This window comes from Nannospalax galili, unplaced genomic scaffold (assembly GCF_000622305.1).
Source record: "Nannospalax galili isolate Female #2095 unplaced genomic scaffold, S.galili_v1.0 scaffold1250, whole genome shotgun sequence".
NCBI classification, from domain to species: domain Eukaryota; kingdom Metazoa; phylum Chordata; class Mammalia; order Rodentia; family Spalacidae; genus Nannospalax; species Nannospalax galili.
In genome coordinates this window covers 765192-778708 of record NW_008328704.1, presented here as the reverse complement: position 1 = coordinate 778708, position 13517 = coordinate 765192, and the positions used below count along the sequence as shown (strand labels likewise).

The 13517-nt window shown below is 53.8% G+C and overlaps 1 protein-coding gene across 9 annotated transcripts in view; it reads left to right on the top strand.

Moving 5' to 3' along the window:
* Positions 1–3588, top strand: part of Bahcc1 (BAH domain and coiled-coil containing 1) — a 58423-nt gene extending 54835 nt beyond the window's left edge. For 6 of the 9 annotated variants that reach the window (XM_029561242.1, XM_029561250.1, XM_029561248.1 and 3 more), the window contains 2 exons: positions 258–494; positions 1021–3588. In XM_029561242.1, the coding sequence (XP_029417102.1) occupies positions 258–494; positions 1021–1230 (447 nt within the window). In that variant the 3' untranslated portion in view covers positions 1231–3588. The remainder of the gene's footprint in view (positions 1–257; positions 495–1020) is intronic. The other 3 variants (XM_029561258.1, XM_029561249.1, XM_029561237.1) reach the window with 1 other exon arrangement.
* Positions 3589–13517: the final 9929 nt, after the last annotated feature.

The window sequence follows — 13517 nt, the reverse complement described above, 5'->3', positions numbered from 1 at the left end:
CCATCTCCCATGTACCTTTGGACCATGTTGCAGTCTCTGTCATGACCAGTGTGCAGAGAAAATTCCAGTGTGGCCTACCTTATCAGGGACCTGTGGCTTTGGTGGCCCCCTCCAGCAGTTGTGTGTCCATTTCCTGCCCTGTATACACACATAGAAGACACACCATCTGTTCCTCCTGCATGCTCTCAGTTTCCTGGCCACCCTTAATGTTCCTGGGTCCCTCATCACCCCTCTGCCTCTGGTTGTCTCCCCTGCAGAGGCGGGGCATGAAGGGGAAGGCCAGGAAGCTGTTTTACAAGGCCATCGTCCGTGGCAAGGAGACATTACGCATTGGGGACTGTGCAGTCTTCCTGTCCGCTGGACGGCCCAACCTGCCCTACATTGGCCGCATTGAGAGCCTGTGGGAGTCTTGGGGAAGCAACATGGTAGTGAAAGTCAAGTGGTTCTACCACCCTGAGGAGACCAAGCTGGGGAAGCGGCAGAGCGACGGGAAGGTAAGGTGTGGGCAGGTGCGATGGGGGACCAACCGCTACGCGGGGCTCTCGGACGGGTGGTGTCTGCTGAATCGGGGGAACATCGGCTGGTGCACCTCTCCAGCCCTCGATGTCTGGCTTTTGGGAAATGGGGCAGTTGCAGCCAGGCCCTGAAGCAAGCCACCTGCTCCCCTTACACGGCTCCACGTACGATCTGAGGTGATTGTGCCCCACTGGTGGCACTTGGCTTGGGGCAGGCCCAGTTCATGCTTAGGAATCCAGGCAGCCCCTCCCTGCCCCCTGGGCCTTCTGCTCCCCACCTGGAGTGCCAGCCCCAGACAAAAAGTTACCCCAACTCGTGCTCTGGGCTTCTCAGAGAAGGAACCCTGCTTCTGGGCCACACAGGCAAACCCGCCTGAGTAGAGGCAAGCTTCTCCCAACACGAGCAGCCACGGGGGTCCCCCAGTCGAGGCTCCCTGACTTCAGGGAAGATGGCCTTGGAAAGCGTGCAGGCTGAGGCTGGCCCCGACGCTGTGCCCTTGCCCAGCAGAACGCGCTGTATCAGTCCTGCCATGAGGATGAGAACGATGTGCAGACCATCTCCCACAAGTGCCAGGTGGTGGGGCGTGAGCGGTACGAGCAGATGACGCGGAGCCGCAGACACCGGGACCAGCAGGACCTCTACTACTTGGCAGGCACCTACGACCCTACCACTGGGCGCCTGGTGACAGCTGACGGCGTGCCCATCCTGTGCTGAGCTGCGTTTGTCTCTGCCCACCCTAGCCGACGGGTGTGGCCAAGAGGTCGGCTGGCCAGGAGCCGGTCTGAGCAGATATGCACCCCCCCCCGGGGGGGGGCAGGATGAGGGCTCTCCTTGGTGTTCTATGGAGAGTGCTTTTAGGCTGGACCCTAGTCCCACCCTAGCTGCTCCACAGGGAGGGCCGGGCTATCCCTGAGGGGACCTGCGGCTCTGCCTCTGCACCACAGTTCTCGAGAGATTAGAATCCAAGCCATATTTCCCTAGTACCTCCGACTGTCTCCCACCAGGGAAAGCAGAAATCAGGTGTGTTGTCTATTTATTTCTCTATGTAAATATTGTATTTCTGTGGCGGTGTTTTATGGAAAAAAGTGGAAAAGGATTTTTCCCCACCTGAGAGACAAAGGTGGACATGTGTGTATGTATGTGCACGCTTATGTGTGCATGTGTGTGTGTGTGTGTGTGTGAGAGAGAGAGAGAGAGAGAGAGAGAGTAGGGATTTTGTTCTGGGATTTTCTTTGGAAATGCACTGTTCTCCTCAGTCTAGCTGAGTTCCAGTGGAGGTTGGGGGCACCTGTGACTGCAGAGGCTGCTGGAGTGGGGGCAAGGCCAAAGGCCTCGGGATAGGTCAGATCCCTGTCATACCCTCCAGTATCTTGGAGGCTAACCGTGTGAAATGGAAGTCACACTGTAGTTTGTCCCCTTTCAGTAGTTCTCCTACATAAACGTATTTGGGTTAGGGGCGGGGGCAGTGATGGTAGTCCCCCTGGAATCCCAGTCACAAGATGAAAACTAGGATCAGCCTGTCCCCCCAGCCCAGGAGTGTGGCAGCAGCCATGTGTACCTTACCTCTGTTAAAAACAAAATAACGAACAAATATTTTGAAGTATCAGTAAGAAAAATGGAGGTTTAGATTTTGTTTCCTGAGTATTCCAAGTTATTTCTGGTTTCCGTTTCTAAGGCCAATTTGTGGCAGGGAGAGAAGTCTGGCCTCACTCAGAGCAAGGTGTGATCATCCCCTAGTCCCCCTCCACCCCAACCACTTGAGCTCCATACATAACCTCCAGGAGGCCAACTGCCCTTCCCGAGAGCAGCAGGGCCACCACAATGGTGCAGCTGGTCCAGATCCCTGTCTGGGTCAGAATTTGGGGCCCACCTGGGGCTGGTCCACAGTTCCCTCTTAAGTTCTTCTCACTACTAAGACTCCCCTTTCCCCACCACACTCTCCCTGGAGTCCCACCACCTCTGGCTAACCTCAAATGTAGATAGGAGTCAGGTTGGTTCAGAGTTGCTGGGGTTAGGAAGGACAGTAGAAAGGCAGGCACTGCCCACCCAAGGGAGAAAGGCATCTCTGGTTCCTCTTCCCTCAACCCAGACCCTGGGCCCACCCCACCCCACCCCCATGGCAATTTCTGGGTCTGTTTTGTACCTACTCGGCAGGGCAGATAGCATGGCAGGCTCATGCATGGCCTCTTGTACCCACACCTTAGCCCCAAGTACCAGGAAAGCCCAGGAACCCTCACTTCTCCCATAATGGACAGAGCAGGCCAGACCTATGGCCAAAGACCCATGTTCTCAGCAATGCCTTTGGCTACATGTTCCCCATGTCCTACCAGGCCAAGGCTCTGTGGCCCCACGGGGAGGGGCAGGAAATCCCTGGGAAGCAAGGGGTGTCAATGGGCACCCAACACTAACTGGGACCCCCTCAACCTCCCTTTCTTTGCTCAGGCCCACCAAGAGCCTGTCCCAAACCCAGGGACTTCATTTCCCTCAGCGGTTGCCCAAAGGGCCACTCCTGGTGGCCTACAGGGTGTCCGAGAGTACCCCGCCTCAAGCTGTCCCATCACCTCGAGGCTCCCTGTGTCTCCACTTGTGTGCAATATTTCACTCCTGGCGGTCTCAGGGGAGATGGCCGCCAAGGTCTTGTTCACGGCTAAGGAGTCAGAAAGATGGCGAGTAAGAAGACATATGCCAGGGTTGGTGCTAGGAAGAGGCTGCTTGGCACCCCAGTACCCAGGAGCGAGCAGAAGGCCCGTTTTGTGGGCCGCCTTCTGGATGTTTCTTTCCCTCCTCCTGAGCTGTCCTCGTTGTCCTCATCTTTTCCTTCCTGTTTCCTTTCTGTTTGTGCACCAACAGCCTGACCCCCTCCTCCCCAACCGTGGTTAACCGTGGCGAAAGCACGATTCTTGTAAATGTGTAAACTAAGAGGCTGGTTGGAATTTTTTTTTCAATGTAAACACTAAAAACAAACAAAAAACACAAAGATTTTATGAACAGCAAACTATGTAAAGGCATTTTAGTATTAAATTTTTTATTGATAACTTGCTTAAGAATAAATATATGAACTATTGTACAGGTGCTCAGTGGTCCAGATTGTGACTGTGCCTGCCTCTTGTGTGTCTGCCTCCACTGGTCACTCCTGTCTGGGCTGAAAGAAGATTGAGTGACTAGAACGGGTTGGGGGGAGGGGCTTAGACTCGGAGACACCCTCCCAACATCATGGGCCCTTCTTAAACTTAGACCTGTGAGTCAGGCCTGAACCAATGATGGGTCACTTGTTCCAAATGGACATGGTGGGTGTCCCAGAAGGGGAACAAGCATGGGGTAAGGGATAAGGGTAGCCCCAAATCCTACTTAGGTGCTGTGAACACTGCCTTGGGGAGAGACTGAATTGATTCATTTAACAAGCATTTTTCTGCCTGACAACTGTGCAGGGGATAAGTCAACAGTCTGAGTGCATGCCAAGAGGCAGGCGTGGAGGTAGGGTGTGGAGTGGGGACCATGTGTCCCCCAACTGCAGCCAAACCCAAAGGAAGCCCAACATTGACCAGGCTGGACACCCCTTGCTTTTAGGTCACCACAGACACACTGAGGAAGACAACCCAGGGTAAGGTAGTAAGGAGAGGCTGGCTCTGGGAGCAGGGCTGGGTCCATGGCTCCTCACCTCCACATCAGGAGCTTCAGGGCTACACACACACACCCAGCCCACCTTCCAGCCCTGCCTTCTCTCCACAACCACCTTCTTGCCATCCACTGGACCACCTGAGCCAGATTCCCCCTCTCATGGAACAAGATAGGATCCAAGTGCCTGTGTGGCCCAGATAGGGCCTGCTACAAAGTCTGCAACCAGACTCTTCCTTCAACCCATTCCAAGTTCTAAGGGCAGGTTAGATAGAGGCTATGAAGGGGGCAAGGGGAGATCTCAGTGCCCAGGGCCGTGGCAGATTAGTTAGTTGTACATGAGCCTGTGGACTCAGCCCTGGTAGTCTCTGAGCACATGACCCCCTCCTTCAGGCAAGCATGGGAGCAGATGTCCTGCCATACCTGACTGCCCAGTGCCCTGGTGACAACCTGGGCCCTAAGCTGAGGAGGAGCATGGATGCATTGCATTGGGCTTCCAGCTCAGGCACCCAACTGCAGGAACTTGCATTCTTTGCTAGGCAGAATACAACCTGGAGCAGATCTAGGCAGTGGAAGCTGTGCCTCTGTGGTTCCTGGAGTCCTTGAGATAGGAATTTGGACAATGTCATCTTCTGCCCACGCAAGAGTCAGTTTTCTGGGGACTGGAGAGATGACTCAGTGGTTAAGAGCAGCGGCTGGGCTCTTGAAGAAGACCTGGGTTTGCTTCCCAGCACCCACATGGTGGCTAACAACCATCCATAACTCCAGTTCCAGGGGATCCAACACCCTCTTCTGACCTCCACTGGCGTTGCATGACACAGGTGCACTTACATATAGTCAGGACACTCATACACATAAAATAAAAAGATGGGGCTGGAGAGATGGTTCAGTGCTTAAGAGCACTGGCTATTCTTGCAGAAGACCGGGGTTTGAATCCCAGCACATACATGGTTGCTGACAGCTATCTGTAACTCTGGTTCCAGGAGATCCGACACCCTCTTCTGTCCTCTGTGGGCACTACACAACATGGGTGCACTTACACACATGCAGGCATAACACTTATACACATAAAATTAAATAAATAACATTATTTAAAGAGTCTGTTTTCTTGGAACTGTAACTCAGTGATAGAACACTTAACATAGACAAGGCCTTGGATTCAATTCCCAGTAACACACATACACACACACACACGCACACATACACACACACACACACACACACACACACACACACACACCCTACCTGGCTCAGGGGATCACACAGGGAGGCTCTGCCGAGAGTAGGTGGGACCCGAGCCAGGCAGGTGACAAGGCACTGAAGGGTGGGTGACATCTGCCCTGGAGCTTGGCAGGAACCCTGCCAGCAGGCCTTGGACCCCCATCAATTCCACTGCAGCCAGCAGAGCTAAGTTGTGTGCACAGCAGGGGTAGCTGAGAAGCCCAGAGCCCACCTCCCAGACCCCATGGTTCCAAGACTCCATGGCACCAATACAGCCAGACAGGAAAGGCTGAGAACAGCTGGCCAGCAGCTGCACTGGGGCCAGGTGGCCAGGATAAATTCCTCACAGAATCACGATACTGAGACTGCACAGGGCTCTAGAACAAATGTCGATGCTCTAGGCAGGCTTTCTCGAGGAGGTGCTACCTGAGCTGAGACTCAGGGATCCCAGAGAGGGCAGGGCAGGTAGAGGGTAGACAATAGGCAGAAAGTGGTAAACTGGAGATAAAGGGTGGCAGAGCCAGAGGACAGGGCTCCCAGATCACCCGAGGGGCACTAGGCAGAATCCACAGGTGGACAGCATCTTTCAGGGTTAGAGGGGCCAGGCTAGTTCAGACTCCAGTGAAGAGGCTGCACCAAGAGCCAGGCTTGGGGTGTACAAGAGGGCCACACACAGGCACAGGAGCACAGTAAGCGGGGTGAGCCACAGGCAAGGGACTCCAGGACACACCAGGACGCTCCTACCTCCAGGTCCTCCCAAGAGGTGCTCTGCAGGCACATGCTGGACATGGGTAGGGGCAAGGGACTCCAGGACACACCAGGACGCTCCTACCTCCAGGTCCTCCCAAGAGGTGCTCTGCAGGCACATGCTGGACATGGGTAGGACATGGCCCAGCCAGAACAGGCCCCAGCCTGTTTCCACATCCCCAGGCTACCTAGGCTCTTCTGCCCCTCCCTCCTCCCACCTCACCTCAGACAGAGTGTATGGTCCTGGCCTTCGAGAACCTGCCACCGCCAGAACAGGGCCTGGGCCAAGGACAGGGTGGATCTGCAGGGAAGGACATGGGCTACGGAGCCCCGAGGGTTAAACATGCAAGACTACACTTTGATCAAGACAAACGAGCCATTATGTGAAATGCTGAAGCAAGGTAAATGATGGCACTGGGTGAGCGGGATCAATAAAAGTGATGTTTTATCAGGTAGAAATGACAACCCGGTTGATCGCAATTCGTTTTTAATACTACAAACCAATTGGAGACCAGGGGGCTTTAATTGCTGGGCCCTGGCCCTGGCGAGCTTGCCGGGGGCTGGTGGGGCAGTGAGGCTCCTCTCAGGCTAGGCATGGGGGAGCTCTCAGTACACAGCTGTGCGATGTGTTCAAAGTCTGTGGGTGGCAACTCTGAGCGTCCTGTCTGTGCAGCAGCAAGGGGCAGAGGCAGGTAAGGAGGAGCTTACCTTGGCCTAAGTGCCAGTTAAATGCTCAGCCAGAAGTGGCCAGCCAGGAGGATGAATGAGTGACTCCCTGCTCCCGCCACCGCCACCCTACCGGGAGATCCCCTGCGCTCCCCTCCTGCTGGTCCCTCAGCCTCAGAGGCCCCCTGGGAGCCACCACCTTTCCCCTCTGCTAGCCAGAGACCCAGCCTTGAGCCTTCTGTTTCCTCTCTGGGCACCACATGCTCCCTGCACCACCACAGGCCACCTGCTCAGATCTGCACAAAGCAGTGACCAGCCTCTCCCTAGGTGAACAAGCTCTAGGTAGACATGTCCAGCCCTTATTCTGCCTCCCAGACCAGAGTTCGGCTTACAGGGAACCAGGAGGCCATGACCCAGGCCTCCAGCCTACCCTCAACCTGGAGAGAAGTGGGTAAGGCAAAAGGCAGGTGGGACAGGGGACCAGGACTTGCAGGTGTGTTGCCTAAGTGCTCTCACCTATGACATAACTTGTCTTTGAATTATTTATTTTTATTTTATGTGTGTGAGTATTCTGCCTGCATGTATGTCGTGCACCATGTGTGTTTAGTTTCCTCAAAGACCAGAAGAGGGTGTCTGATCCCTTGGAGGTGGAGTTAAGGACGGCTGTTAGCTGCCATATGGATGCTGGGAACTGAATCCCCACACTCTGCAAGGACAACCGGTGTTCTTAACAGCTGAGCCATCGCTCCAGCCCTGAGATCCTGCCTATCTTCTTCCCCACCTGCCATGAGACTAGGGTGAGAGCTGTGGCAGTTAGCCAAAAGAGCTTTGGAACCAGCATGTGGGCAGGGCCAACCCAGTCCAAAGTAGGGTCCCCCAGAAACTCTGCCCCCAGGTAGGAAATGCACCTTCACACCTCCAGACTCCTCCAGGTGGGACTCAAATCTGGGGACATAACAAGTCTCCTTCTCCTGCCCCCACACACCCCTAGCATCTCCTCAGGCCCTGTGGGGCATGGCCCTGGACTGACCAGGCTCCACTTGAGATGTCTGCTCCTGGGGTGTATATGGGCCCTGCATATACTCACCTCCTGTTCAGAGAGCTGCACTGTGTGAGGGTACCATCTTCCTGCCATGCCCATGTGAGGGGCCAGAGACAGGCCTCTCCCTCCACATTCCCAGGGGACCCTGCAGGAGAGTTTGGCAGGAGTATGGAGGTCCCCACAACTGCATGGGCTGAGGCAGCAAAGTAGCTCTGGGGCAGAGAGCGCTGTTGGCAGATGCCTGAGGCCTGGAGAGGCTCCCCAGGAGGAGCCCCAAATGGCTCCTCCATTCAACCTGTACATCTTCACCGCACAAGCCTGATCCCAAGGAATGTGTCCATCGGACTTAACTGAGGACCACACCCCTGGAAGGTATGGGGATTGGGGGAGATGCTGTGGCCCCCATGGACAGCTCTGGGACCACCACCACCCCTCACCCTCCTCACCAGGAGCCTGGACCAGCTCTGGTGCAACAGAAACCAGGTTGGTGAGTCAGGGCATGGGATCAAAGTGCTGGGAATCATTCTGGTATAAAATGAACCATGGGGGAGGGACGCTTTCCTGGGAGCTGCTGGGAAAGATCAGGGCTTTCTGTAGACCCTGCCCCCTCCGCAGAGGCTCTGGCCCCCATCCCCACCCAAAAGAGTCCTCCTGAGACAATGGGACCTGTCCTCCCCCACACCACCACTGCACGTTTGGGGTGGTATTAAGGGGATCAAGTCCACAACTGGAGCTTGGGGCAGTTGGGTCACTTCTGAAGTCCAGACACGTCTGACCTCCATACAGCCTGCTGGAGTCCTGAGGGCCTTGGGGAGGGCCTTCCAGAAGCTGGAGGAGCTGCAGACCCAGAGCAGGGCAGAGAGCAGCTACCAGGCCAAGGAGGGCGTTAGGGCACAGAAGGTCCCCCACTGTGTCTCTGGCCTCCACACGTGCCATCCCAGCTGCAGTCTGTAGACCACCTCTAGAGCTTATTTCCTCTCTGGTCACTAGGGAACCCAAGGCAGGCAGCACCCATCCACCGAAAATAATGTGAGGGACAGCAGCATGGGCCTCCTGAGCCACCACTTCAGCCCTGCACTGCAGATTCACACCATCTGATGCCGGCCACCCAGGCCTGCTCCCGCTGCCAGAAGGTACCTGAGCCTGGACCATCAGAGTGGGCCCACACGGCTCCTCAGCCCCTGGCTCTGATCAAGCCCCACATGGCACAGCTTGTTTCCTTCTGAGCTGTCTACCCCTTGATTCCTTCTAGTAACTACTCCAGAACCCACCCGAGGCCTCACCTTGCCCAAGTTTCTGAGCAGCCCTCCTCACAGCTGTGGGATGGTCTAGAGACCTTCTCACAATTGGTTTGCTGAGAAGGGAAAGTTAAAACCACTGTTTTTATTTGGGAGCCTCCGAACAAGTTTATAATCTTGCCCCTTGTCAGGAAATCTGTTTCCATTTACGAGAAACAGGCTTGGGGCTGGGGTGAACAGGGCAAGTGAGGAGACACCACACTGCTGGGTAATTACATTTCCCCCTCCAGGTCCTCAGCTGTCCTCTCTGACCCGGGTGAAGCACTCGGCCAGGGCTTCCTGGGGCCCCTGAAATGACTCCCATTTGGGGGAGCCTGCAGGGCTGGAGCTAGACACCCCAAGCAGGAGGGGCAATGCTGAGGGGTGGAGGTGAGGGGAAGGGACCCTGGCAGGAAGGGGACATGTGCCTAAGGACATAGGCAAATCAGTATCACCAAGGCCCCAGTAGCCTGAGGTCAGGGCCATGCACACTGTAAGGCAATGGGCAGTGTGGGGAATCAGCAAGGAATTCAAGGCCAGTCTGGTCTATGTAGTAAGTTGTAGGCACTTCCAGCCCCCAGGGCTCAAAAGAGACAAGCACCTGGAAGCCATCCAGGACCACTGGCCCAGCACCCCAGAACCCCGGAGCCCCAAAGTTCCTGGGCTGTGCCACTGGAGTCTCCTGTCTAGAAACTCCTGGCGACAACCCTTGTTCTCTCTTCTGTAGACTGCCATGTGGCTCTCCAGTCACATGACTCAGGTTAGGCTGATCATAGCACCCCACCTCCCCCAGCCATAGTAATTGGCTTTGGGGTAGGCATGTGACCCTGTTTGAGCCAATCACGGCCTTCTCCTGGGAACAAGCAGCCTAGAAGCAAGTCTTGAGAGTGGGTCAGGGAGAGATACCATGAACCCAGAGCTCTGGTGGGCAGCACCAGTGATGTTACCACTAAGCAGACATGGTACTGGGCTCTGGAGTGACCAAATTCCCCAATGGGTTGCTGAATAAATTACAGAACACCGAATTTAATTATAATTTCGTAGAAAAAGCAAGTCATTTGTAACATAGTGTTGCATGAAATATTTGGGATATATTTATCCTAAAAATCATTCACTCTTCAGGTGGGAGGATGGTTCACCAGTTAAGAGCACTGGCTGCTCTTGCAGAGGACCTGAGTTTGGTTCCCAGCAGCTACACTGGATGGCTTACAACCAACCACCTGTAACTCCAGCTCCAGGAAATCTGGCACTCTCTTATGGATTCTGGGGGCACCTGCACACATGTGTACATACCCACATACAGACACACGCATAATTTAAAACTTCTCTTTTAGAGGACCTGGTTTCAGTTCCCAGCACCCACATCACAGTCAATAACGGCTCATAACTCCAGTTACAGGAGAATCTGACGCTCTCTTTTGACCTCCCTGGGCATTGCACAACATGGGTACACTTACATACATTCAGGCAATACGCTCATACACATAAAAATAATAAAAATTTAAAAATTTTGCCAGGTGTGGTGGTGCACACCTTTAATCCCAGCACTTGGGAGGCAGAGGCAGGCAGATCTCTGTGAGTTCGAGGCCAGCCTGGTCTACATAGCAAGTTCCAGGCCAGCTGGGGCTACAAGGAGACCCTGTGTCAAAAAGACCAAAAAAAATTAGCTAAAAAAATTTAGCCAGGCGTGGTGGCACACACTTTTAATCCCAGCACTTGGGAGGCAGAGGCAGGCGGATCTCTGTGAGTTCAAGGCCAGCCTGGTCTACATAGTGAGCTCCAGGACAGCTGAGGCTACAGGGAGACCCTGTCTCACAAAGACAAAAAAAAAAAAATTTAGGGCTGGAGATATGGCTTAGCAGTTAAGAACACTGACTGTTCTTGCAGAAGACCCGGGTTTGAATCCCAGCACCCACATGGCAGCTAACAACTGTCTATAACTCCAGTCCCAAGGGATCCGAGAGCCTCTTATGAACTCTGCGGGCACTGCAAAAAAAAAAAAAAAAAAAAAGGAAAAAAGAAAAAGAAAAAGAAAAAAGACATACTCTCCCTCACCCACTACAATCAGTCTCCAATAGCTCTCAATCTAGGGCCAGCCTTCCACCCATTTCTCTTCTCCCCTCTGGGCCCTCGTTTAATTAAGTTGGCATGGGTCCTGTGGTCGATGCCACTATTGCCACAAATTCACATGTGCAAGCTTCCAGTAACCTGACAGTCTCTGCTTCCCTGTGTTCATGAACCAGCCATGGCTCTTACAATCTTTCTGCCCCCTTTTCCACAACGGTCCCTGAGCCGTGGGTGGGTGAGGTTCGCTATAGGAGTCCTACCCACACACTCTGCAGTCTTATTTTCAAAACTCGGCCAGTTGTGGCCTTCTGTGTGCATCACACGCTGTTGTACAAGGGAGCTTCACTGACAAGAGTTGAGGGATGCAATATTTTTCTCTCTACCCCTTGTTCTGCTATGTTTCATCTATTATTTTATTTTGTGTGTATGAGTATATTGCCTGCATGTAAGTGCACCGGTGTTGTAATCCCCTGTGACTGGAGATACGGATGGTTGTTGGCCATCATGTGGGTGCTTGGAATCAAACCCAGGTCCTCTGCAAAAGCAACCCGTGCTTATCAACGAGTCATCTCTCCAGCCCCTTACTTTGGTTTTTGGTTTTTGGTGTTTTGGAGACAGGGTCTCACTATGTACCCCTGGCTGGCCTGAAACTCACTTTGAACACCAGGCTGGCTTCAAACTCACAGAGATTCATCTGCCTCTGCCTCCCAAGTGCTGGGATTAAAGGCGTGCACCACCACACACAGCTTTTTCAGATTTGCTTTATTTATTTACTTACTTATATATGGTCTTTTTGAGACAGGGTCTTCCTGTGGCCTCAGCTGGCCTGGAACTTGCCATGGAGACCAGACTGACCTCGAACTCACAGAGATCCACCTGCCTCTGCCTCCCCAGTGCTGGGATTAAAGGTGTGTACCACCCACCATGCCTGGTAAGATTTATTTTATTTTTAGCTTTCTGTATGTGTGTCTGTGTGTAAATTTTTACATGTGCATACAGTGCACAAAAAGGCCAAAAGAAAGTATCCAATCCCCTAGAGCCAGAGTTACAGGTAGTTCTGAACCACCCAACATGGGTGCCAGGAATGGAACTCAGGCCCTCTGGAGGTGCAGCAAGCATTCTTGTTCACTGAGCCATCTCTCTAGCCCTAGCTCTATGTTTTGAGCCACCAGGAAGGGCTCCCACACCCACCCTCCTGTTTTCCTTCAGAGTGAAAATTGCATCTCTCAGATTCTCTTGCAGCTACATGGAGCTGTGAAAGTGAGTTTTGCCAGATGGTGAAGTTATACCACACGTAACAGGAAGGATCCTTAAACGTAGAGCTGTGGCTTTCCTCTCTTCCTCTGATTAGAATGTAGATGAGATGGTTGGAGCATGAACTGACCTCTTGATTATGAGAAGGAAGTCAGTCACATTTGGGGGCAGCAGAATTGACAACACAGAGGAGCCAGGGTTCCTGGTGGTGGATACCCCGACATACCACACCTACCCCACCTGAGGACTGTCCAATTGCTAGACCCCCCCTTTCCTCATCCCAACCCAGTCCCTCCAACTCCATTCTGATGGTATAGTCCTTAAGAATCCCAGCAGTGCTGTAGTCCTTGAGGCCATGATCCTTCCCCCAAGCCCACCCCAGTTTGATGTTACTTTCAGGTCAGGCCCTCTAACAGCACAGAACACTCCTCACAGCCTGTAATCATGTATTTATTGTGGGTTTATTTGACCGCTGCCTCCTCAGGACTGTCATTAACATGAAGGCAGGGCTCCTACTTGGGTGTTACCACAGTGTCCCCAGCACCCAGGGGCCTGGACACAGGAAGGCACCCCAGCCCCAGCCCCCAGGCCTCCTCTCTGCCCTGTTGCTACTGAGCCAAGGCCTTCCTGCAGCCAACCCAGGCCTAGCCAGTCTGGTCTCCTAAACTCTGGATTCAGGCATGAGGAGAGTCAAGGACTGAGGCTGAGGTTCCTGGAGAGCCTTCACCTCCTCCACCCAGGTTCTCAGTAGGGAGGCAGACTTGGGAGGAGGAGGCTCCTTGGTAGACCCCCTAACCCTTAAGGCTTCTGGAAGATCAAGGGGCGGTGAGTATTCCCCCAGACCCCCTATGACTCACAGGAAAGGATGGAAATCCTGAGTGACTGCCACTGGGACCCATCCAGCTGCTGGTAGGAGTGGGCATTGATCCTGGCCTCCTGGAAAGCTAACATCTCTCTAAAGCTGGGGAACCAAAGGCCCACACCAGACATCTGGGGCCACACTACTCTGAACATTAGCAGCTGTTCACAAGAGCCAGTAAATACACCATGACCCCACCACATGGGGGACACAGCCCAGTACCACAGAGAAAGCCCCAACTCCAGCAACAGCA